At 44.5% G+C, this 25,394-nt stretch overlaps 1 protein-coding gene across 1 annotated transcript in view; it reads left to right on the forward strand.

Annotated features, from left to right (window-relative positions):
• Nucleotides 1–723: 723 nt before the first annotated feature.
• The window catches only part of mtss1lb (MTSS I-BAR domain containing 2b), a gene marked incomplete at its 5' end in the record, with an annotated part of 70,914 nt that continues 46,243 nt past the window's right edge, over nt 724–25,394 (forward strand). Inside the window, 3 exons of the mRNA XM_079289135.1 lie at nt 724–810; nt 21,532–21,593; nt 22,244–22,317. Of these exons, the coding sequence (XP_079145261.1) occupies nt 724–810; nt 21,532–21,593; nt 22,244–22,317 (223 nt within the window). The remainder of the gene's footprint in view (nt 811–21,531; nt 21,594–22,243; nt 22,318–25,394) is intronic.

Raw genomic sequence — 25,394 nt, forward strand, 5'->3', positions numbered from 1 at the left:
TGTGCGTGTGTGTGTGCGCGCGTGCGTTTTGCCATGTGACAGGTCCGTCCGGAGTTGTCCAGCCTCCTTTTTTTTTGGACTCCTTTGCAGTCGCACGGATCGTATTACTGGCTGCTCTGCCCGTGCCGCTGAGCCCACCACCCCTGCGCCAATCACAGCCTTGCCTTTAACTAACGCGCACGTGCACGCACGACCGCAGGCACGGAACCCACAGACACGGAACCCACAGACACAGATCCTGACATACACGGCGATCCATCGCTCCGGTTCTCCGCTGCCTTCACATGCGTCCCCCGCCGACACCGCGTAGCGCTCGCTGCGCCAAGATGAGCGGTCGTCCCAGTGCCATCTGAACCCCCGCTACGCCTGACTGACGGGAACCGGAGAGAGAGAGAGAGAGAGAGAGAGAGAGAGAGAGAGAGAGAGAGAGAGAGAGAGAGAGAGAGAGAGAGAGAGAGCCCATCTTCTATCACAACCCATCTTCCGTTTGGTTTTGGTAGAGACCGCAGCGCAAGCCGTTTCTTTCGGCATCTTTTTTTTCATCCTCCTCTTCCTCCCGTTCTTACTGCACCCCCGCCGTTATTGTCGGTCTCCCGGTTGAAAGGAGAAGGTGAAGAGCCCGGTCGTGATTTTTCTGGAAATACATTTTGCCATTTATTTTTATTTCTTCCTGCTGAGTGTTGGTAGCGCGCAGTTGGTGCGCGCCTTTGCAAATTCCGGTGAATGGTGGATTTGGCAAACATGGAGTCCGTGGAGAAGGAATGCGGGGCCCTTGGGGGTCTATTCCAGGCGATTGTCAACGACATGAAGGTAAATAAAAGCTTGAGTTTTTTTAACGTTTCACTAGATCCGTGCTCGTGGTTAAACACACGCGCTTCCTCCCTGAGAATAATCACGCAGCCTAATCAGAATGGAGCAGGGTGACTCGCTTTGAAATATCTCCTCTTTTTAGCAGCAATGCACTGATGCTGATTGTGATGGTATGTTAACGTCAACATGGAGAGGTGGCACCCTTGTACTGACAGTCGTGCAGCGGTTGTCGGTGCGAATCCCCCCTTCCCCCCTTCTTAGAATATTGGATGAATGTAAAAGCACATGCATCCGTTATCGGACACATCATCGCTCAGCGTCAGTGCGGATATTCTAATCAAAGTGTCCGGTGCCTAAATTAACCAGGAACTCTATTCAACTCGATGGGTTTATGGAGCGCGCCGGCAATGGACGCACACGTCGGTTTGGACACATTCCGTTACATACGCATGTAGACCTGGTCTGGTAATGCTTCATCATCAGCAGCAGCAGCACCACCATCGCCTTGGTGTTTTTTTTTTCCTGTATGAGAAACACACGATGACCATCGCATGTTCAGGCTTCATTTCTTTCTTTTACTGTGAGTCTCCATGAGAGTGCAGCGTCATTGATTTTCTGTCAGGCCGATCCGGCAGGAAAACATGAAGGCGTGAGAAGCCTCGCAGCCGTCAGACACCCCGCCTCCCTGCCTCCTCTGTCTGTCTGCCCGTCTGTCTGCCCGTGTGATCGGTCCGTCTGTCTGTCAGTCTGCGGCTTGACGGCTCCGGCATGGTCACTGACAGCAGCTGGTGCCGTGGCTTTCGTGGTTCAGTACCCACCCATGCAGACGCTTTGGATAAAAGCGTCCCTCTCAATGGTTCACGGTACAGTCTCGGTCAATGTGTCTGCCTGTCAGACGCCCATGCAGCTCTGCATGTCTGTCTGTCTGTCTGTCTGTCTGCCAATTCAATTCAATTCAATTTGGCTTTATTGGCATGAAAGTTTTAAAAAACAATATTGCCAAAGCATCAACAAATAAACCTACAATAACATAAACATACATAATACTGTCTGTCTCTCTCTTTGTCTCTTATCAAAGATGAATTCTCAATTCTCCTCCATACTCTGCCCATTGGTTGTCATCTGTATGACCCTGAATGGTAGAGGTCGAGGGGAGATGATTGGTTGTGCAGTGTATAAGCATGTGGGTGTATAAGTGATACACAGTAAGTATGATCCTGGATATCAAGTACATAATCCAACACATGATACATTGACCAAAGAATACTTCGAATAGTCAATACATCGCCTGGTGACATGAGTAAATAAAATCATTAATAAAGTTGATGTGGGTAAATTAAAAGTGTATTCCAGTGATTTGCGTTTCCGCCTCCATAGAGTCGGGGAACTGACGAGAGCAAGATTTTCATAAAATGGTCCAAATTAAAGCTGTGGACGCTAAGACGACAGACTCTTAAGCTTAGCTTAAACTCGCCGCAGTGAAGCTGGCGCATTCCTCATGCCCTTCTGAATTTTTGTAACTTGGCGGCGATGATGTGACCGTCACAAATAGTTCACTGATAAAAGCACCATTTACATGTGTAGGGAGGCCAATTCACAGTTTGGACAGTTCCTGCTAAAGGGAAATCATTATTCCGCCAAAACGCAACCATTTTTCGAGGATAACAGACTCGTAATGATGCTCATCCCTCGGAAAAGCATTCGGGGTTGGTCGCATAGCAACATCAGCACCTATGACACAGCATCTGTGCTGTTCGTCGACAGAGTACATGGACGAAGGTATAAAGTGAGACGTCAGAGACTTTTCAGCACATGTTTCTATTGGGACAGTAAGTTACGTCTCAGATGCTTCTTGTCAAATGACGTCGCATGGTAATGGTCCATCGTCAGCAGTGGTAGTCTTTTGAATAGGTTAGACATGGCTGACATGCCCTCTGGGCTACAGAGCAGCATGGTGTCACATTGTAGTTTAAAGAAAGCTGTGGTTTCAGCGGACACTTTGACTTTTCCCAGAATCATCACCAAACATAAATATTACTAAAGCTTCAAGACGTTATTATATGGTATTTATCTGTATATCATACTTCTCTTGTTCTCTCAGACACTGACGCTCTAGAAAGGCTAATTGATGTTGGAGGAACACCCCTTTAAAAGGCATCTCGCTGCTTCTCCTTCTCCCTCTGTTGTCATCTATTATTCATTGGGTTCCTAATGCTCGTCTTGTTTATGTTATCCAGCGCACTCTGATATATGTGGGTCACTGCAATCTGTGCCAAAAAACACTACTGCCCTGTCTCAATTCCCCGAATCCCCAAGGAGGCAGTGAATGAACATCAGAGAGTGGATGCGAATCATTGAGTCATCGGCCCTCATACGCATTCAACAGGACACAATGTGGCTTTGATCCATGTTTATAAAGAAGAAGCCATTTGTCAGAAGGAGCAAGTGGATTCATCGTTTTTTCTTCATTATTTCTCGGAAACAGGCTGTTTTGTTTTTTCTGACAGCTTCGGTTATTCAGCGGATGCAAAACTTGAGACAAGGGAATGAGACAGTAACAGATGAGACCACTTTATACATATATGCACGCTTTCTTCCTCAGCTGTTACAGTCCACATGCTCCATGTTAATATGCACTACGTTCACCTAAAGGCTACACAAGGACTGCAGAACACATGGACGTTATTGGTTGCTGTACACCAAAAACTGATTTGTGACGCAGTTGAAATATCTGCCAAATATCCTTCAAAATGTTATTAAACTGAAGAAAATTAGTAGCGATATCGATATTTTCTTCAATCTGTGTGTAAGCCGGTAATTGACGTACTTTGGAAGCAAAATAAATAAAACGTGGAAACAGTTATTTGATTAACCGATCAGTTGATTGACCTAAAAATAATCTGCAACTATTTTATATAAAGTGCTTCTTTGGTCCCAACTGCTCCAATGGGATCATTCACTGCTGTTCTTTGTCGTACATGGTAGTTAACTGAACATTTGGTTGGACAAAACAATCAATTTCAATAATTCATGTTTGTTTTAAACAATGAGTGTTTCCACTATTTTCTAACATCTAACATCATTTCTAACAGAAAATAATCTGCAGAATAACTGACGATGAATTGGAGATAAAACTTAGCTGAATTTCAGGACCAGGACCACACCTCAGCCTCGCCCACTTCCGGCCACACTCCTATAACTACCTACCCACTCTAAGCCTCGGCACACTCACGTTTTCTGCACTCGCAACCGGAACACCACGCAGAGGACGCCGCCAACCGCCATCGAGAGGGTCCGGGCAGCCAGACCCGCGATCTCCACCTCGCCGACCAGCTGCATCCACCCGCCAGCATCTGACAATACGAAGAGTCGGACTCACGGCCGTCCTCCTTTAACTCACATCTCGGTGGCAGAGGGAGACCCGCTACCTCCAGACGTAGACAACGGAAACGTAAATCCAGCTCTCCTTCTTCGCTCGCTCCAGACCCAGCTCGGGAACAAGCCTCCGACGACTCTGGCTACCCGGCACGCAGCGCTCAAAGACAGCGCTCCAGCCAGGTCGCCCATCGAAGACATACCAGCTGATATCTCCAACTGGACCACAGTCCGCCTACTAAGAGCATCGAAGCAACAAAGCAAACCGTGCCAACTCCTCACAACTTTCCCAAAGTCACGTTAGGAAAAGAAGAAAAAAAACAAAACAACAAACACAACGTTCCATACATCCAAACACACCGGCGTAATGCCAACGACCGTGACGCCACCACGCACCCCGAAGGTCCGCCCCCCAACCCACAAAGTTCCGGGTTGCCAGGTCGCAGCGCCTCACCTCTCATCCCCCTCCACCACCTCAGGCAAACTCGACTCTATCTTCCTCCCTTCCATTTCCACAGCATTCCATCCCACCTTTTGGCCGGATTCACCTGTCTGTCCCTTCACCGTTCCCTCACACCACCCTTCTTCTGCCTATACCCAGGCACCGGGTTGCCAGGTCTTCTTTCCTCTGTCCCCCTTTCTAAGCTGTCCCCCCCTCTAAGCTGTCCCTTCACTGTTCTCTTACACCACCCAGGCACCGGGTTGCCAGGTCTTCTTTCCTCTGTCCCCCTTTCTAAGCTGTCCCCCCCTCTAAGCTGTCCCGTCACTGTTCTCTTACACCACCTTTCTTCTGCCCGTACCTAGGCACCGGGTTGCCAGGTCTTCCTTCCTCCGTCCCCCCTTCTAAGCTGTCCCGTCACTGTTCTCTTACACCACCTTTCTTCTGCCCGTACCCAGGCACCGGGTTGCCAGGTTCCCTCTCCTCCGTCCCCCTCCCCTATCCCGCTTTTCCTACTACGCATGCTCTTCACACTATGCAGAAGAAAAATAAGAGAGAGAGAGAGAGAGAGAGAAGAAGAGAGAAACAGAAAGAGAAAAAGAGAGAAGGAAGAGACGAGAGATGAGAAAGAAAGGAGAAAAAGGAAAAGGAAGAAGAGGGGAAAAAAGAAGAAGAGAGAAGAAAAGAGAGAAAGATAGAAAAGGAAAAGAGAGAACAAGAGAAAAGAGAGCAAGAAGAAAAGGAAGAAAAGAAGAGTGGGAAAGAATCGCAGCAAGCAACCACGCAGTCACGCAACCACGCAGTCACGCAACGACGGAACGCAGCAATGCAGCGCAACAACGTATCGCAGCAACGAAACGACGCAGCTAGCAACAACGGGATGCAGCAACGCAGTGCAACGGACCGCAGCAACGTAACGACGCAGCAAGCAACGACGCAGCAAGCAACGACGCAGCAAGCAACGACGCAGCAAGCAACGACGCAGCAAGCAACGACGCAGCAAGCAACGACGCAGCAAGCAACGATGCAGCAAGCAACAACGGACCACAGCAACGGATCACATCAAGCAACAACAGAACGCAGCAACGACGCAGCCACGCAACGCAACGTATCGCAGCAACGTAACGCAGCAGGCAACGGGACGCAGCAAGCACGGACCTACTTCCAGCAACCACAGCAACTTGCCATAGCCGGGACACCGGGCACCGGGATGCCAGTGCCCCCACCCCGCCCACTTCCAGCGATGGACCCACATAATTGGCCAACAACGATGCCGCTCCCTCTGCCGTCTTTTGGGGGGTTTTCCACGACGGACGACGTTTGCCGTAGACCAGCCTCGGATCTTGCAAGCAGATGCCAAGTCGTTTCCCCTCATGCTATGAAATCGGACCAATAGTAGCCACAGCCATCACGTGGGGCCCAGCAAGGCCCAGCAAGTCCATCCCTTAAACTCCTGACAACCTAGCAGTCGGTTACCCAATCATCAAATGACGCTGCGACACCCGTCCGCCAAGGGCGCGTCCTCGATGCAGCTCACGTCTGGGCCACCGCAACGCCATGGCTTTCTCGTTTCCCATTCCAGGAGTTCAGCCCTCCTGCAGACACCCGTCCAACATCGGTTCGGCCATATCCAACGCCGTCTTTAAACCCACAAATCCTCACTCGATCTTGCCGACCAGCGCACAGGCTTATTTTGGGGGTCTGCAAGGCCCGGGAGCCGCAGTGGATCCTCAGCTAAGCTATTAAATCTCCATCAACCATTCCTCAACACTCCAAACAACCGACGAAGGCTCGCTCCGGCCGAGGTGGAGGCCTAAGCTAGTGAATTGATGTTATGGGCCTGGAAGTGAATCAAATCAAATGAATTCATTCATTGTATTATTTATTAACTGCATGGTTTCATCTCTACTAGTGGAATCTGTACGTGGTGGTTTTAGGTGTCATGGCTCATGTTCAGGACGAGAGCCAAGCTAAATGCTGCTGTCTGCCGGTGTCAGCAGATGGAACCCATGCTGTTTAGAAAGCACTTTTTCTTCCTCTTTCTCCATCATCTTTCTCTTCCTCCCCGGGTCCTCCCTTCCTCTTTATGTCCTCAGCAGATCCTCCACCCAATGAAGCCTGTCCCTCCGTGTGTGTCTGCTTAATGTGTGTGTGTGTGTGTACATGCTCCATGCAAATTGGCCTTGGTGTCTCTGGTGTTGCATAGACCTGATAATTGTAAATATGTAATGGTGTACATTGGGAGATCTTCCCATATGCTCTTAAATGTTGCGTGTGTGTGTGTGTGTAAGGACATTATGTTGTTGTCTGCTAATGTGTATCCCTGGAAGCTATGTCTTGCAACTCTCTAGTGAATTACACACACACACACGCACAGGTGACAGAGGGGTAATATGATGAGACGCAGAGGTCACGTTCAGGGTCAGCCGGTTATATGGACCGGTGGCTGCTGGGTACATGTAATATTTTGTTGACAGTCGCAGTAGGATACAATAAAGAAGAATATGATTTCCTGGTCCCTTAAAAAAGAGCGAGAGCATCTTTTTTAAGGCGTTTTAAGCTGTTTTGACCTTGTTAGTTCCGTTCCTTTAGACCTACATATTATTAGCTCAAGCATTTGCGCGTAGTCCTAAATTGCTGTGTGAAGTATTGTTTTAAATGTTGTTAATAGATTAAATATCCAATGTGTCTCAGGTGTTAAAATGCCAGCATACAGATATCACCCATATTTCGAACATCATCAGTATTGGCCTCAAAAAAACAGTATACACATGTGCACATGTACATCTGCAGTTATGTAGGTTAATTTTCCCTCAAAAAGTCCCACTTATATATGCTTCTATACAGATTTATGCTGATTATTATATGTAGTTAAAATACTGCAGGCACTGCATGTAAATGGAATATATCATGTGAAAGTCACTGTTTTAGTGCCTGTGTGCATACATTTGGGAACTAAAGTGCCTCCCAACCTACAAACTGTGAAATTAGACAATCTAGTCAGTTTTTTTAGTGGGCCGGCTAAATCAGTAAAACATGTGATTCAACAAGCCATTCCGGTTTATCCCATTAGAATATACCACATTGATCTGAGTATCCCCTTCCACGGATTGAGAACTTCCTTTGCAAAGCTGCGCCATATTTTTCACCAAGCCAGTCCGAGCACACTTGGCTTGAACAGACAGGCGCTAAAACGGAGCGTTTTAGACAGAGGGTGAATACAGGTATATTCAGAAAGACGATATGAGAAAAATAATCAAAGCATGTAAACATTTTCTGATGGAAACCCAAAATACAAGTATGAACCTGTAAATGAGCATGATATGTGCCCTTTAAAGGCTAAAGGGAACAGATATCGTAAGCTAGCCTACACTATTTGCACACAGACATTTTCTTGCATAGGTTTTATATTTTATTAAGCTGAATGAAGAATAATGATGCTATTATTATGCTAAGTCGTGGTAAATTATACTATACATTTCATATTATTGTAAATTGATTCCATTTTATTAAGTTGATTGTTGTTCAGACTAAATGAGGACTTTTAACGATATTATATTTTCAGCTTTAGGAACTTGTGCTTTGATATTTATAGATTATGTTAAAAGCCATATTTTCAAACATGAGAAGGAGAATAGTGTCAACAGACTAAGAGGGTTTCCCCAAATCCCAAAAGATCCAAACTAAATACTTTTGTTTTTTTACTGGAATCCACTAGAGTTATTGCCATACTGTTCACTGGTTGATTCATAGCAATGACTGCTATAAAGCTATGGGACATGAGGATTTCAACAATCCAATGAACACAGATATCAGTCATAAATGGAGGACTTGTCTTGCCTTGAAGACTTCTTTTTATCTTCAGTCGTGCAGAGTTAAGTCCTCAGCTCAGTTATGGTGGGAACCAGGAAGGAACTGCGGCTTGTGTTTGCCAGCCACATCTGCTGAGCTTGTATCCTCTTACCATGACCACGCTTCACACTGCAGTGTGTGTAGTCTACCATAGTACACCAATGAATACACACAACCTCACATGTGCACGTGGGTTTAGTGTCCCTGCAGCCTTGCAGCAGTGCTTTCATGTAGCTGACCGCCCCGTGGCGTGACTCTTTCTACATTTTGGCGTACAATTACTGTTTATGACAAGTTCAATTCCAAAAAGATGCCGTTAAAACATTGGTTCAGGTCTGTTCTGGTGGATCTGTTTTTAAGACCACTACCAATAAACCTTGAGGGTCTCTGCTTCGACGCCAGCAGGGGATCTTAGTTGCACGTCATACCCCTCTCAACTCATCGTTTCCTGTCTATGTCAACAATCTGTCTCAGAGACTCAAAATGGTTATGTGAAGAGAACATGTATCGCCTTTCAGACCACAAAGCTCTCTTTGGGGATGGATATAATGATAAATAGTAATAATAAGGTGTAAGGTGTGTCCCAGACAGATGTGTTCATACATGTGCAGTCTGCATTTTGGTCAATGCGAAGGTCTGTCTTAGATGTTGGGCTGCATGAGAGCAGACATGTGCCGATGATGACGTTTATGTTCTGCTGACACTGAAAATTGATCAAACAGTTTGAATTAGCTTTAAGTTTCACAGGTTAAGAAGTCCAGCAAAATATGAATATATGAGAAGCTGATTTGCCAATTTTACTCAAAAATATCATGATATCAATGAATTGATTCGGAAAATGATTACCCATTCATTTTCTGTTGATTGACTAATTCATGAATCAACTCATGATTTACTTTCCCACAAGGTCTCTCTTGTTTTTCTTGCTGCTCCAAAACATGATCCACCACTCCTCATGGCGACGGTAGCATCCAGGTGACGAGTGGCAGACATTTTTATAGATTTTCTGTCCAGTAGCACCTGGCATTCAGGCCACAAAGAACACATTTAGTCTCAACAGAGACTTGATGCCCCCAAAGTCCACAGTTTGACAAACTCCAGGTGAGTTGTCACTCACACATAAAGGCTTAACTGCTGCACTGTTGCCCCAATTGTCACCTCACTCAATTAGCCTGTTGAAAACGAATTTACATAAAAAAAAGTATCAAAACAACACGAGATGCAATGCTCACTGTAAAATGCATTGAAAGCTTTCCTCTAGCGATTGATGGAGAGTGGTGAATTTGTATGTATGTATGTACAACTTGAAGAAGCAAATTCCATCAGTGGAAACAATGTCTGTGGCCTGTCTGTCTCCTCATTACATAAAGTAGAAAGCTGGAAAACAACATCAGCCGAGAACTGGAAGTGAACTGGTCAGTGTCCTCACAGAGACTGCCCGTTGTAGTCCAGCCCTTTACAAAGCCTGTGACAATGATGTCCTATGACTCCTGGCCATGCTGCAGAACTGAAGATGCTCTGTGGAAGCATATAATTAGTGCTGTGTTTGTGTCTGTGTGGTCCGTGGGGACTTCCCACCGCCGAGCGGTCGTAAAACAGAGGCCCCGGGATGCGTGTCAAAGAGACAGAGGCCGCTCAGTCGTCGTCATGGCTCCTGTATGTCCATGCAGCCTTGATTCCATCAGTCCAACAGGTAGGGCTGGGCGATAAATCGATTTAATCGATTAATTCGAATGTGTGCTTTAAGGCGATGTGTTTTATTGAAAATCGAGAAAATCGCCCCCACCCCTCCCCCCCGTTGGGTTCCCGTAGTAGAGTGCGCGCGCATTGTTTACAAACTAAAACAATGGCGGCCAGCAGCTTCACTGCTGGCCGCCGCCGCCGCCACCTCACAACAACAACCCAGCATTTTGGAGACATTCACCAACTGTACTCCGCATGAGAAGAAGAGTGCCCGGTGGAAAGCCATCACGGATGCAGTCGCGATGTATATCGCAAAAGATATGGTGCCCATATACACCGTGGAAAAGCCGGGGTTTATTCACCGTCTCAAAGCTTTGGACCCCAGGTACGTGCTACCAAGCCGTAAACATTTTTCTGACGTTGCCTTGCCTCGGCTGTACAATAGTACACGCCAAAGGATCTCTGCGGAGCTGGAGGGGATGTCATTCTACTCCGCAACAACTGACCTGTGGTCCAGCAGGTTGACCCAGACACCGATCCACTTGACTGGTGGAAGCGTCACCAACTTAACTTTCCAAGGCTAAGTACTTTAGCAAAGAAATACCTCTCTGTGCCAGCTACAAGTGCCCCCTCTGAGAGGCTTTTCAGTGTGTGGGGGGGGGCATTGTTACATGCCACCGTGCATGCCTGAAGCCAGAGGTAGTAGACAGGCTTGTCTTCCTGGCAAAAAATATTTAGAAAAAACATGCACTACTGTTTAATACTGTTGGTTATGTTGTGAATGCACTTGATTTTGTTTACATGCACTTATTTACTGTGCAAAATATGTTATGTTGATGTTAGATCAGATGTTGCACTTTTGAAAATGTGAATGTTAAAGGGTCATATACATTTTATTTCATGCTGTGTTTGTATCAGTGTATTCAGTTAGAAAAGCTTACTGTAAAAAGTTACATTTGCACAGTTGTTTACAATGGAAGGCTACTATTTAATGCCATTTAATGTTATGTTTAATTTAATTTTATATTTAAATGATTCAGGCAAACAAAAGAGTGACCAAATACTTTTTGTATACTACAGGCACCTTTCTACAATGTTCAGGTTTTGTTTGCACTTTATTTTTATCAACCTACTTGGGAAAATCATCACAAAATAAAAGAAAAAATTGTTTTCAACAGCTTCTGTCATCTGCAAAAAATTTTGGGGGAAAAAAATCGATTTAAATCGTGAATCGGATTTTTTGTAAAAAAATCGGAGATTTTTTTTTTAGGCCATATCGCCCAGCCCTACCAACAGGCCTTCTTCACAGCAGACATTTTGACCTGTCGTAGAAGAAAAAAGTCAGGTGCTATTAATAACACAAACCATGACTCAGCTTTGCTCAAGTGTCCCAGTAAGCCACAACAGTGAGCCAGCATGCATGATAGCAGAAAACCAAAGAAAAACAGAATTCCGCCGTCATTCATTTTTTTACTGTGACGTTTTAAAATGTCGTCCACGAAAAATGTCTCTTTCTCCAGAGACAACTGTTGGTATTTTTCAGTGATGCAAATTCAGACGGATTGATTCAAGGAAGTTCCTAAACCAGCTTAACTGAGCACATCTGTTGTGAATTAACGCGAGCTTTAACAACTTGGTAAGATGTGTTTGTATCTATCTTTGTCTATAACATGCAGTGAATGTGCAGTTGGAGGATTGCTGTGTTTCTGCAATCGTTTAATGCGTCAGCTGTTTAAAAAGACATTATCAATTGCAACATCCTGCACCTCCATGCCAAATGTTGAAGCTAAGCCCAGACTGTTCTCATACTATTTTTGTTTCTCTATCTACGAAAAGTAATGCACTTTAATCAGAATCAGAAAGGGTTTATTGCATAGTACGTTACACATACAAGTGACTTGGTGATTGGTGCATAACAATAAACACAGTGCAAATCTCTAAGACATCATTTAAAATACAAATGACAATTTACAATAAAATATGGTAAACAAACAAATAAGAGTGTGTTAGAACAATAGTGCTATCAAAGTGTCAAGTGTATATTAATAGAGAAGAGTATGTATTTGTATACAACCCCTGTAAGAGGGGTGGATGGGGGGGGGGGGGTGTAAACCACCAGACTCTCACCCAGGAGACCATTGTCCGTTGACTTTGTATTTCTGTTCTCTCAAAGATCAGTCGTCAGACAGTTTGCAATTGTTGACCGCAAAAATTTCAGAGCTGAATTCAAAAAGTGAACTTTATGCAAAAATGCAGTTAGCAATACGCGTATCACAGCAACACACATTAAAAATACTCTAACATCCTTATATTTCAAGAATCTGCAAAGGTAAATTCATTCTGAAGGTAAAAGTTGATTCCATGTCAAATATGGTGTAAGACAAAGTGAAGAAGGAGTCTAGTTTGTGGAGAAGATGATGTGTAAAGTCACAGAAGCAGGAGCGAGGTGGAGGTAGGTTTGGTGCGTCTTGCAGCTGAAGGGGAATTAACGTGCAGTGTTTCGATTTTGAATGATTCAGATGACCTTGAAACTCTTTCAATGCAAAAACAACCATGTAAAAGTCTTCAGTTCAGTTTCACAAGTATAAGGTGCCAGCCCAATCAAGGGTGGCTTAAAGGAGCATCTCCCTCGTTAGAACTCGTTAAAATCTCGGAGGTGGCTTGGGCCCCGGGGCTCGTTAGGGCCGGCACAGATGAATAGGGAGGACTGGCCGTGGGAGGCGTGGAGGCTGCTGGGAGCCAGCCAAGACAGCCTCTCTCACTGAGCCCTTTGTCAGGCCTGTCAAAGCCTTCTCATCACACTCAGCTGTTGACTGTAAAACACACTGATCATTATGAACAGGCCAGAGACGGAGAATAACAATGAATGTGGCAAATCCATCTTCTCTTCTTTCAGAAAGTAACGATTGAATAAGCAGAACGTTTTCTTCTCTTCATGCTCTACACATCACGTCTTCATTTTAGAGAGAGGCGTGTTTGATTTCATGTGCTTACTTGGGTGGGGGCTTGCATGGTAGTGGTATCAGACTACGGATTAAGCAAGCGTTAATGTGTTAGTCTATGCAGTTCAAATGCTCATTTCCTCTTTCGTGCCTGAAGCTGCATAATTGAGTAGAAAGGTACAGCTGTAGAGAAATTCAGAGCAATGGAAACATGACAATGCAGCATCTGCATTCAGCCATAAAGAAACTCCGCTCCCTCCTCTCCATCAGCAATGACAGCCTCTTCATCTCCCAGCATCCTGTAGTGCTGCTGTGTCCCCCTGCTTCCTGTCATGTGTTTACAAAGCTTTACATTAGATGCATGTCCCACATTGCACGTTGGCCAAGGACAGCCCAACATTAGCAAAACTGTGACATGCAACAGTAAATTCATAACAATCATCTTTGGAAACTCTTCTGAACAGACAGCTGGAAGATGTTTGTCTAAATTAGCCTGAGAAGCCATGCAAATGTCCTATTAGCATATTGCAGACCTAAGGTATTGGCTTGAATGTCAGCCTTTTAGCTCAGTTTTGATCTCCATCAAGCAGCAAAATGCTACCAGCTAGCCATTAACGTATTTTATTTGCTGTTTGGCGCTGGCCAGGTTGTCGGTTTATCCAGAGATAATTTACTGAAAACAGCTTCCTGTTGCGATTGGAACGGAGTTCAGTGAAAGCGGTCAGACTGAACTGGAACAGTTGAGTTGCAGGTCCCTTAATCAAAACAACATGCTGAAAGAAGCTAAAATGCTCCACGGAGCTGAGGCGAGCTGGAGACGGTGGACAGTTCTCTGTGGGTTTGTCACTACGAGCAACCCCTTACACATTGCACATATTGTCATTTGACCCATTGGTATTGCAAAAAACAACATATAATAACATGTGCAGCTTTAATGTCAGATCTATATTCCTTTGATTTGAATTCTTCCCGGTATGAAACTGTAATATTTCAGTCCACAACACTAATTCTGGAGGTCCACAGTAACGCTTCTAAAGCCATAAATTGTTGCAATCTTTGTTAACTTAGACTCAGATAATGACATGCTTCCTTATATGCCTTTCAAACTACCAAATCTGCTGCCAGTGTTGAGATTTTGAGTTCATCATAGTCTCATCAGGCTGCATACATATCTCTCTAAGTGCTGAGGCTCACACAAACTGTCACTTACACTAAGTGGTCCGACGGACGCACCTTCAGCGTGCATCAGCGGCCCTTTCACACGGTTGGAGCAGTGCAGATAATGACTTCCAGCCAAACGAAGGAGAGGAAAGGAAAAAGCTATCCTTATACCTATAAGAGCCTGGATGATCGATGGCTGCTCCTAAACATACCAATGACAGATAATATAGATGGCCCCGCCTCGGTCTTGTCTTTTTATCAGTGTGCTGTCCGTCCTGTGTGTAAATCTCTCTCTACAACACTCTACAACACACACTGAGGCTGGAGGAGCTTTCTAAAGTCTGGGGAAGTAGTATCCATACAGTAGCGTGTCGTGTAGCGACTGATTAAGTGCATGCATGCATTCATGGCTACCCCTGTCTGCCATATTACATGGCATTCATCGGTATTGTTTTGCCCCAAAAAACATGGTGCAGACATCCCATCGGGCAGATGTTTCACTGATAAGGGCGTCTGTGATCTCTGGCCTTGCTGCGCAGAGACACAACACACAGATGGTTTCCTTTTTTCCCTCATCACTATGTTTAGATTGGAATTAGCTGCTGCACTTCATCAATTATGCAGCGAGGCAGACTCTGTCTCCTCATCTGCATGCTGATCCTCAAAGTGCCAGCCAATGTGCTGGGAGAGGTTTTTCACTCAGCATGGTGGAGGAAATTATGACTCTGCTTATCTACTGCACAATGCTTTTTATTTAAACAAGTGAAATGCAAATGTAAACCGCTTCCTGGGGGAAACCCTGCAGAGTCGGATGGTTTCTCCAACCATGGTTCAACCCAACCGTCACAAAAGCTTTTGATAGCGCTTTAATTTTATGCTATTTTTCCCTTAAATATTTGATCAAAGACCAATCCAATGCTGCCACTTTTCTAGTTAAGCCAGTCTCATCCTTCAGAAGAATATCTAGATAAATATTCAGATGTATTATGATGACCGTTGTTGACAGATGTGCCTGAGGCTGAGAAATAATTTGACATTTTACTGATGATCCAGGTGAAACGATTCTATTCTAAATCCCAAGGAGATGTTTGCAGGGTCATTAAAGTAAAGTGATTTTAAAGTAAAAAATAAAGTAAAAGCATTTTCCAGTATAGGCCCTGTAGGTTTGAATTATTTGGTTGGAAAATATCAGATTTTGTGAAATCAAAGTGTATTTTAATTAAAGCAGGACAGTGAGCCCTATATACAGTAAGTGACAAAAGCAAGCAGACCAAAGACACCGTTCTCTTTAAGAGACATGGATATAGATATATAGTATTTTTCTCTGTGGGTTATAGATCTATCCCCAACCTTGATAAATATAAATGACTGTGATCCTCTCTTTCAAAACTCCCAGCCAGTCGATTATACATATGAAGCACTGTGAAATTAGCCCCTTTTGTTTGGCTCTGCGTTTCTCTTTTAACGTGTGAATTGGCTCGATTATACAACAAAAAAATCAGGCTAATCCCTACATCTCTCTCTGCCTGCCTCCACCCATCCTCGCGCTCCCCCTCTGTCTCTCTTGCTGGATTTCCTCTGTTTTCCTGTCTTGCTGTGGGGGAAACAAAGGGAACAAAAGGCAGAGAGGAGACAGTAAGCTTCTCATCACTGCAGTGAGTGGTGGAGTGGAGCTCTCAGCGGAGTGCTGGGCAGGACTGGTGGTGCTCTGAGAACTAGGCCAGAGGGCTGTTGACAGCACTCCAGAGTCCAGAGTCAGGACCAGAGGAAAGGGACTGGAGGAAAAGGGAAAAAATAGTCAATATATTGCTCAGTATCAGGAATTTAGGGATTATTATTGGCGGGACATAGGACGATAGAAGTGTCCCTGTACACTGTTGGATTTAGGACGGATCAACTGAAGTGGGAAACACAGTTTACCTTTTTATTTCTATACACACACACACACAAAAAGATTAACCAACAGCAAACAAACAGTGTAGCGGTGTTAGTCTTGTGGATTATTTGGCCAGAGCTGTATTCACTGTGTCTAGCAAGCCACACGTCGCTGTTTACTACAGCTGTAGGAACACAAAATAAACTGATTTGGCTGTGATTTAACGGCAATAAACCGACAAAAAGGGACTCCGAAATAACTACGTAATGATGCCGATTTGTACTTGTCTTCTCAATGGAGCAGATCGATCGGTGCTAGGCTATGCTAACATTGTAGCAGCTCCACCAACAGTCAGAATAACGTCATGTAGACGTAAATACGGCAGCGTCTGTTCATTGTTTGTACCGTATGGTTTACACACACATTTATACACATAGTTTGGTCCGGTCTCTGTTGATATGAGGTATCGTAGAGCTCTGGGTGAACACAGACGGCTACAGGATTTATTTCCTGATTCAACAACGGCAGAAAGTCACTGATGACAGGGGGAGCAACTCAACGCTGATAGGCTATCGCGCCACAGCGTCACGCGATTATTTCGCAGAAGTTGAAAAATTTCAACTCGCGCGTTTGGGGCGATTTGCCGTTTGACGCAAATTTGCGGCACGATTGATGCAAATTCGCGTCAAACGCCAAATCGCCCCAAACGCGCCACAAATTCACGCCGCGCCAGTCTCATCGCGTTTGTGCATAGACTTTATATGGAATCTACGTATTTGGTGTGAACGAAGCATAACAGTGCAAACAGAAATTGGTAGTAGCAAGTAGCACGACTTTTCTTGGTGCAGATTCTGTAACGGTTGTGGTAAGGACCCAGAAGCAGTACGACAGACACACGGAATAGTTGAAACGAAACAGGCAAGCAGTCTTGGATCTGCATACTTGGAGAAATCCACTCGGTGGACCGCCAAGCTGTCAGGGGAGAAGGCAGACAGAAACCAGAGGAAGCTCGTGGTCGGGGACAGAAGGCTGAGTCGTTTGCAGAGGCAAGGAGGACAAGTCCAAACAGCCAGGGTCGGCATCGGGAAACCAGTCGGAGGGTAAACGCGGGAAAGTCTGGCATAATGCGGACAACGATCTGGCAGAGAGTGTGTGTGAGACTGGGGTCTAAAGAGCAGGTGCCGCAGAGTGAGCAGGTGAGAGTGATTGAGCTGATGAGGTGGGTGTGACTAACAGGTGCACTGATTGAGCTGATTAGGTGAGTGAGAGATAGAGTGACAGGAGAGAAGGGGCAGAGCTGTGACAGATTCACCAAAATGCCAACAAACATAGAAGACTCAGACTGAATTGCCATTTTGTGTTTGCTTCATTTATTCAGCCTGACACTGTTCATGTTGGCACATTTCTTGTTGAGGGAAGGTGTTATTTTGTTGTGTTTTGCCCGAACCAATCAGTAGTGAGTGACACATCCGATCTGCACTAGCGGATGCGGGGGATAACTTCCCATTTTTTTCACTTTGATCCAATAAATATGTCCGTTTAAGAGTTGGTATGGATGTGAGTCAACAGCTGTTTCCCTGATTCGTATTAATTATCTGCGGGAACTTAAGTGATAAACCTTATGAAATGGTTTATGTTTCTCCTTTTTGTACTGGATCTGAATAAATTGTTTTACTGGAAAATCATCACTTGCATGCTGGTCCACTCTTCCCAGTCACACGCGCAACCATCCTAAAGTACAACATTTTAGAATAGAGTATCCGTGTTCCAGGTATATAAAGTAAGAACGATTTTAATGAGACATTCCGAGAACAAAAATGTATTGATCGTGTGAAACCAACAAAGGATATTCTTAATGGTTTTTGTTACAACAGTGGAAACCTCCATGCTTTGGATGGCATTAACAGGAAGTTTAATGTTGCCCTGAAGACAATGAGTTTTTGATGAAATCTGGTGTTGTACCCATTGACTGCTGTTTCTGCCAGTCGGAGAAACACTCGACCAATCGGAGTGGAATAGGCGGGATTGAGAATGGGACGTCTTCTCTGCACATGCATTAAATATGCATATCTATAGTACCACTGACAACTTATTCTGGAATTTAGAATATACAGTACATGGCAGAGACATGTGACCAATGAGCCTGTAAATGAAAGCAATCATACAGTCAAATCAGTACAATTACTGACTGTCAGTGATGATCAGCTCATCAAGCTTTTAATTCAACACCACTAAGGTTCGAGAGAGGCAGGGATAGGAGGAACAAAGGAGTGATGGTTTGATAAGGGGGGGAAGGAAAGGAAATAAAATCCATCAATCAAAGATAGACCTGTTAAGATCGGGGACCATCACTGGAAGAAAAGAAGGAAGGAAGAGGACTGTTGAACGGTTTCTGAGGTTAGAACTGAAGGTACAACCAGACCCCTCCCTCGTCTTACGGGTGGAACCATCGTCCTGTCCAAATGTAGTTTGCTGCTTGCCTCCATGGCTGTTTGGGTTTTAGGTTCATGGGTGAGAAAAGAAGCCAGATCTCCGGTGTGAATAGTTATCACAGCGATATTCAAAGGTCTCTGATTTCGACTGCCTGAATGGCGCTACAGCTTTCCACATCCAAAGTGGCTCCATCCTGATGGAGGCAGCCCTTAAGGAAGGGAGGGTAAGAAGGGAAGGTGAAGAATCAAGGTGAAGTGTACAAAGACCGGAAATGTCCCTCGTCTCATCCCATAAATGTCACACAAAAACATTGTGATGGTGCACAGCCTTTGAACCTATGTACCGAGTGCTTAGAATCTGATGCACCGTAATATTTATGATGTGTAGAAGCAGGGAGGGAGGTTATATTGTTAGCTGTGATATATTTACACAGGGATTTACACTCGGGCAGCGTGTGTGTGTCTGAATCTGTATTGTATCTGTGTGTAGGAGGAAATCATGCGTGCCCTGCTGACTTCTTTTTGGGGCGACACAGGAAGTGGTGATGTAATAGTATACAATTAGAAAGCTTTTTTCTCACACTCGCTGTCTCCTGCTCCGTGACTCTCTCTCTCACACACACTGATGTATTTGCCCCCCCGGCCACCGTGACACTGTGAGACCTACCATCATGTGAGCGCAGTGGTTTACGGCCGCGGTCTTTGAGCTCTCTGGGCTGAGACAAACATACTCTCACAGACATATTCATGGAGCGTGGAGCTCGCAGGCTTACGTCCTTAAAAACGTATTTCAGGAGAAGTTACAAAGCAGATCTTTGACCTCGGACAGACAGGCCCTGTCTTTGTAAGATCATATCCATCAAAGAAAAGATTCACATTTTTGAAAAACCATATTTGTGTTGTGCACCAGAGATGACATTCACGACATGCTCTGTATTTATGATAGGACTTAACAACAGCTTCTTTGATCGGTCGTTCTATGAAAATCAAAGGTTTTCTGGAGGTTGTCAAATCTATCTACTGCAGCTCTTTGTATATGAATTTAACACTGAGTGATTCAAATTGAATTTGTAAGTTTAGTTTCTCGTGATTCTTCACAAAGGTCCTCAGCATGTGTCTGAGTAGTCAAAAGAATCCGGGCGAGTGTTGAGCGTATCCAGTGGCTTTATGAATGTACTGCATTACGTATAGAGAGGGGAGACCATGAAGAGGGACTGGAGGAAAATATTGATCCACAAAGTGAGTACGTTTCCAGCTAGCTTAATCTCTGCACAGGCATTAAGATACTGGACATCCACAGTACTGCTGCATTTCCACTCCCTCAAATTTTAGCGGGTGACTTGGTTTCGTGAAAGGGAAATGTGTCAGGTAGTTATCCATTTAAAGTACTCTATCTCGCTGTGTGTGTGTGTGTGTGTGTGTGTGGGGAGAACCGGAAGCAATCACACTCAATCATCACTTGGTCACTTGCCACCAGGTTCTTTTACTGGATTGAAATGCACAAAATATGCTAATAAGATGCAGGGCTGCTCGTTTGTGTGTGTGAGGAGGAGGAGGGCGTAGGGTACTTCAAACAGCCTGCAAAGGGGAGGGAGCAGGCTTAATATGAGTGTGTGTGTGTATGTGGATGGTGGAGGGGTAGTTTTTGGTACCAAGGGGAAATAGTACTGTGATTTCAGACCAAATTAAGCCACATCAAACAGGCCAGATCAAAGAGTATACAGCCCTCACTGTCTGTGCCAGTCTGACATCACGACAGGACGCCCCGGCACACACACACACGCACGCACACACACACACACACACACACACACACACGCACAAACACATTTCCTTCCTACTCTCCTCCTTCGCTTTCATTTTTCATTATTCTCTACATTTCCTTAAGTTTCTTTTTACATCTTGCCAGGTTTCTCGTATATTTCTGTTCCTGTAAGGATACGTCATATAACTCCCCCCCCCCATGCACACAATTAACAGGCATTTAACAGGGTTGTAGGTTAACCTGGATCAAGTATAATGTGTGCTGAGGCTGAGGGGTGGGGTGTGTGTGATAGAGCAGTCATCCAGTCTCCGGGAGGGCTTGGAGAGGGGGGGGGGAGCATCTATTAGAGAATGGCTTCAGCTTTGACTTGAGATTGTAGTCGGACCCTTTGATGCTGCCTGATGCCAATGTGGCTGTCAAGTGATCCGTATATATGTGTGTGTGTGTTTTAATAGACAGATGAGATGGCTGCATGGGGAGGAGACGAGGAGTTGCTACTGTTGTTTTGGGGATGAAGAAAAAGGGTGGAGAGGGGGTGAAACCAGGGGGAGAGTAGGGTAGGGGTGTGTGTGTGTGTGTGTGTGTGTGTAGAAAGAGATTAAGGAATTTGATTGATGACAGAAGCTAATGTTAAAGAGATACAATATAAACCTGCAGAGGTTCAGGAGGAGAACAAAGAGTGTGTGATTTGGTTATTAGCATAAATGGAAAATTCATAACTGTGTCTTCATGAGTGCGTAAAGACCTGAAAACAAAGAATCACTGTGTTTTCGTGACCTTAGAATAAGCCGTTTATATCTAAATAGAGAGAGAACGTAACGTTGCACCGCCATACGGTAGCCCAGAACGGACAGACCAAATAGTGGCTCTCGAGCGATACATTTGCGTTTTTTACGTTACCTGAAGGCCACCAACACGCTTGGAAAGGGAGCAGTGAGCAGAGGGGCTTTCATTCGGATTCAATCTACAATCTCAGCACTAGAGGCCACTAAATCTTTTAAGTACAGTACTTGAGTAAATGTAAATTTCCACTTATAAATGTCTTAATGAAATCCAATCTAGTGCCATTTCACTTTCTAAGTGTCTCTCTCTCTCGCTCTCTCTCTCTCTCTCTCTCTCTCTCTCTCTTTCCTGGCATCCACTATGTGTGTGAGATCTGTCAATATTAATGTCTATTGTTGTCTGTGTGTTGCCAGTGCTCCTATCCTGTGTGGGAGGACTTCACCGCCAAGGCCACCAAGCTGCATTCCCAGCTCCGGTAAGTTTCTTTGACAACAAAAAAAATATATAACATTAACGACAAATTAATTCATTTTCAAAACACTTTTTTCACAAAAAAAATAACCAAAGAACATTTGAAGCTGCATTGAATCAAATCATTTGGGGATAAGAAGGTCAGACTACTTATTATGGTTTTTTTTCGTTTTTTCTCTTGGCTGATACTAATGCTCATATTTTTTGTGAGAAGTAGGCATTCATTGAATTGTCAAGAATTCTGTGATTACCTGGTTCTGTAAAAACAACATTGAGACCTCCATATGCCTTCATGTAAATGCAGTCATTGTTTGGGTTGTTTCCCTTGAATTGTATCAAAATGCTGGGATGCATGCCTGCTTTCAATTCAACCGCATCTACAGAAAAAATAAATGTAAAAGAAAGTTTCAACATAAAATAAACAAAGAGAATTCTGTTATGTTTTTAATGTTTCTCCTGCAGGTGTGCTGTGGTTACAGAGGTAGAGAACTACTGGATGCAACACTAAATAGTTCAAATCCACTATTTTTAAATGGATTGACCAAATCAAACATGCCATCGCTACATTATCAATAAAAAAACAGACTACTATATGCAAGTTATAATTCTAATACCATTTTATCTGAAAGTAATTTGTGTTTTCTTTTCATCTAGAACCACTGTTCTGGCTGCTGTGGCTTTTCTGGATGCCTTTCAGAAGGTGGCAGACATGGCCACCAACACCAGAGGTAGGATAACAGCTGTGTGTGTGTGTGTGTGTGTGTGTGTGTGTGTGTGCGTGCTGGTTTGTGTCCCTTTGCCAATGCTGTGTTGTGCTGTGCACCTCTGAATCGCCCTTAACATGGCAGTGCTGTTAGGAATCTCATTATGTTGTCGAGATTGTATCAACCAGCCTGCAAAGTTCTCCTTTTACTGATGAAAGTGTTTCCGACAGCCTGAAGGTAAGCTTTGTCCCAAACTTCAAAGCAGTTGAACAGCATTGTTTACAGAGACGAACATAAGTATCACGGAGACGGCATTAAAAGCTATTTGTGTAGCAGGACGGATTTAGTCAGTTTTCCATTCCAGTGTGTAGCAAACATCATGTTTTTTGGGCAGAGATTGTGGATAAGACTTGGACGTAGTCACTGTTTTGTCACCCGTTGGGTCGTGGACTGCCGTTTTGAAGCCTCGTGTTCTGCAATTTGGTCGTCGCCATTTGTTTTTGTTGCAACCCGAAATGACACAAGAGGGTGGAACTTAGTACAGCTGAACACTGAACAAGCCAATTTTAGGGGACAAAAATGTGTCAATTTACTTCCATGAACTGAAAACACAAAGGCACCTCCGCATCTGCTTCGCTTTCCAGACCCGGAGATTGCCGCCTGTTTTTTTGAGGCAGCTACCAGTGTTTTTGGGTAGAAGCTGCTGTTTGTCTTTCATATCTTAAAATTTGACAATGTGTGAAGCATGAAAATCCACCAGAGTTTTTGTCTTGCTTCTGTGGTTTTAACCTGTGATGCCAGTTGATGTTTTTGAACAATCATAGTTTATTTCTCACTACCTGTCGAGCTAACTTTGATTCAAGTCCCATGTCTCCTGTTGGCTAGCCAGACCCATGGCATGTGATAAAAAGTGTTGAAAATGTACATTTACCTCATGCTTAGACTGTTTTGTCATAGCAAGATGCGTCATTTCTAAATACGGATACTGATGTGTTTTCTACCCCGCTGCTGGCCGCACATCCTGGAATATTTGAAAATCTTAATGCAAACTGTGCTATACTCAGTCAAAAAAAACCACTGAACTTCTTAGGATTATGGTCAATGGATTCTATTTGTGTTTTTTGGCTCGATATGCTCGATATTCCCTGCGTAGGCTTCGAGCTGGCCGCTAGTTTTAATAGAGTGGGCTGAGGGTCAGACAAACACTCACCGCCCACTGCAAGCCATCTGAATACTATAGCAGCACTGAGGGAAGAGAGGGAAACGAGGAAGACTACTGTGGCTGTAACACAGGGAATTTCTCCTCCTGTTGGTTGTTATTAGGTGCAGCTGTCAGACAGTAATGTGATGCTGATGTATGTGTGTGTGTGTGTGTGTGTGTGGCCCCAGGTGGGACCCCACAGAGGAGGATACAGGAAGAGGCTCGTGCTGCTTTTACAGCCCAGACAGGAAATCACCAAGCTCAGTCAGCTCATTACACTGCAACATTACTACCACCACCACCACACACGCACAGAGAGGCAAGAATATAACATCAACGACGACGTTGGCACGGAGATGCAGGCAGAGATGCATCAGAGGCTCTTTGTACTTTCTGTACTGATGAGTCAGTCCCGCTGGAGTCCATTTGTCACATTTCTGTACAATCGCTGCTCTTTCTCAGTGTGTGATGTTCTCTAATAGATTCGTTAAATGGATGGAGGAATAATGACGCGCTCTGTCTTCCTGCCATTCACTGTGTCAATGTGCCGCTTATTACGCCGTGTGTGTGTGTGTGTGTGTGTGAGAATCGAGCCCAAAGGGTACTGATGATCCTGTGCTGTGCTCTTGTACCGACTCTCCCGTTTAAAAGACTGCGTTGGCTGCGTTTCCATTCAACGTGTCAATTTTATGTGAACCAAAGTGTATTCATCAGCTGGGTGGAAATGAAAAAAATGGCCCTCTGAATATTATATATGAGGAATACTGCGGGGAGTTCTGGTGTCCAGCATTTTACAGTCCCCTCCACAGGCAATGTGTAGCTCTTAATTATATTAATATTGAATCAGGTTGAATATTCCAAGTCTATATTTTGTTTAGATCGTTGACAAACACATTTTCACTCAAATATGTGACATATTTGGAATTCTTTTTTTTTAAGGAAGTTAACCTTCATGGTCTTTTGGTTTGACTATACAGATGGCATAATGGGTTGGTCCACTCATTTGGTCCAGACAGACATGTTGTATACAGTACATACTGTGTCAGGTGGCCAATGGAAAAAAGTCCCTCAAAAGAGCAACTGGTTTTTATCCCGCTGGATCACGGCCACGCCTTGTTTTCTGCTTTAGGCACCAGATATATTCAGCTGTCCATCTCAAGCTGAAAATGTAAAAAAAAGGCAGCATGGAGGGTGAGAGAAACAGTTTTTCTTGTGCTTGTGTGAGTGTGTGTGTGTGTGTGTTTGAAATCAAGCAGGAGTAAATGTGCAAGTGTTTGTGAATTCCCTGGTGAGGGGTGAATTTGAGTGCACTTTTAGATGTCTTGTCCACTCCCCTCTTATAGCCCAAACATTCACTTTCCCCAGGGCCAACGGCTCGTATGTGTGTGTGTATGTGACAGCATACCACAGCAAAATGGAAGCACATCAACAAACACAACACGTCTGCTGCCCTGATGTGGGTAGATGGAGGCCCTGTGTGTGTGTGTGTGTGTGTGTGTGTGTGTGTGTGTGTGTGTGTGTGTGTGTGTGATGTTTCCCACGTAGACCTGTCCATTTAGCACTGTTTAACTCCTCTCCATCCTTGCTGAGCGACATCAGGCATTGAGATACAGCATTGTTTGTTCCTTCTATGTTTCATCTTAAAGTGATTTCTTCTCACTTTCCTTTTATGCTGGAGACAGTTTGAGAACTTTTTGCTAAAAAAGCTAAAACCACATGAAAGAGAGCTTGTCCAAATCGGGCTGCTGTGTACATTTGAAGCAGCCGAGATTTATCGGCCTCACTGGCCTTTTTTTTTGCGTTCCGACCACAGACTCTGAATTGTGTTTCTGTTCAGATGATCTTATGTTCATCTGAAATGGGCACATTCATAATCAAAACAGAGACATGTTTGGTTGTA

The sequence above is a fragment of the Melanostigma gelatinosum genome (genome assembly GCF_949748355.1).
Source record: "Melanostigma gelatinosum genome assembly, chromosome: 2".
NCBI classification, from domain to species: domain Eukaryota; kingdom Metazoa; phylum Chordata; class Actinopteri; order Perciformes; family Zoarcidae; genus Melanostigma; species Melanostigma gelatinosum.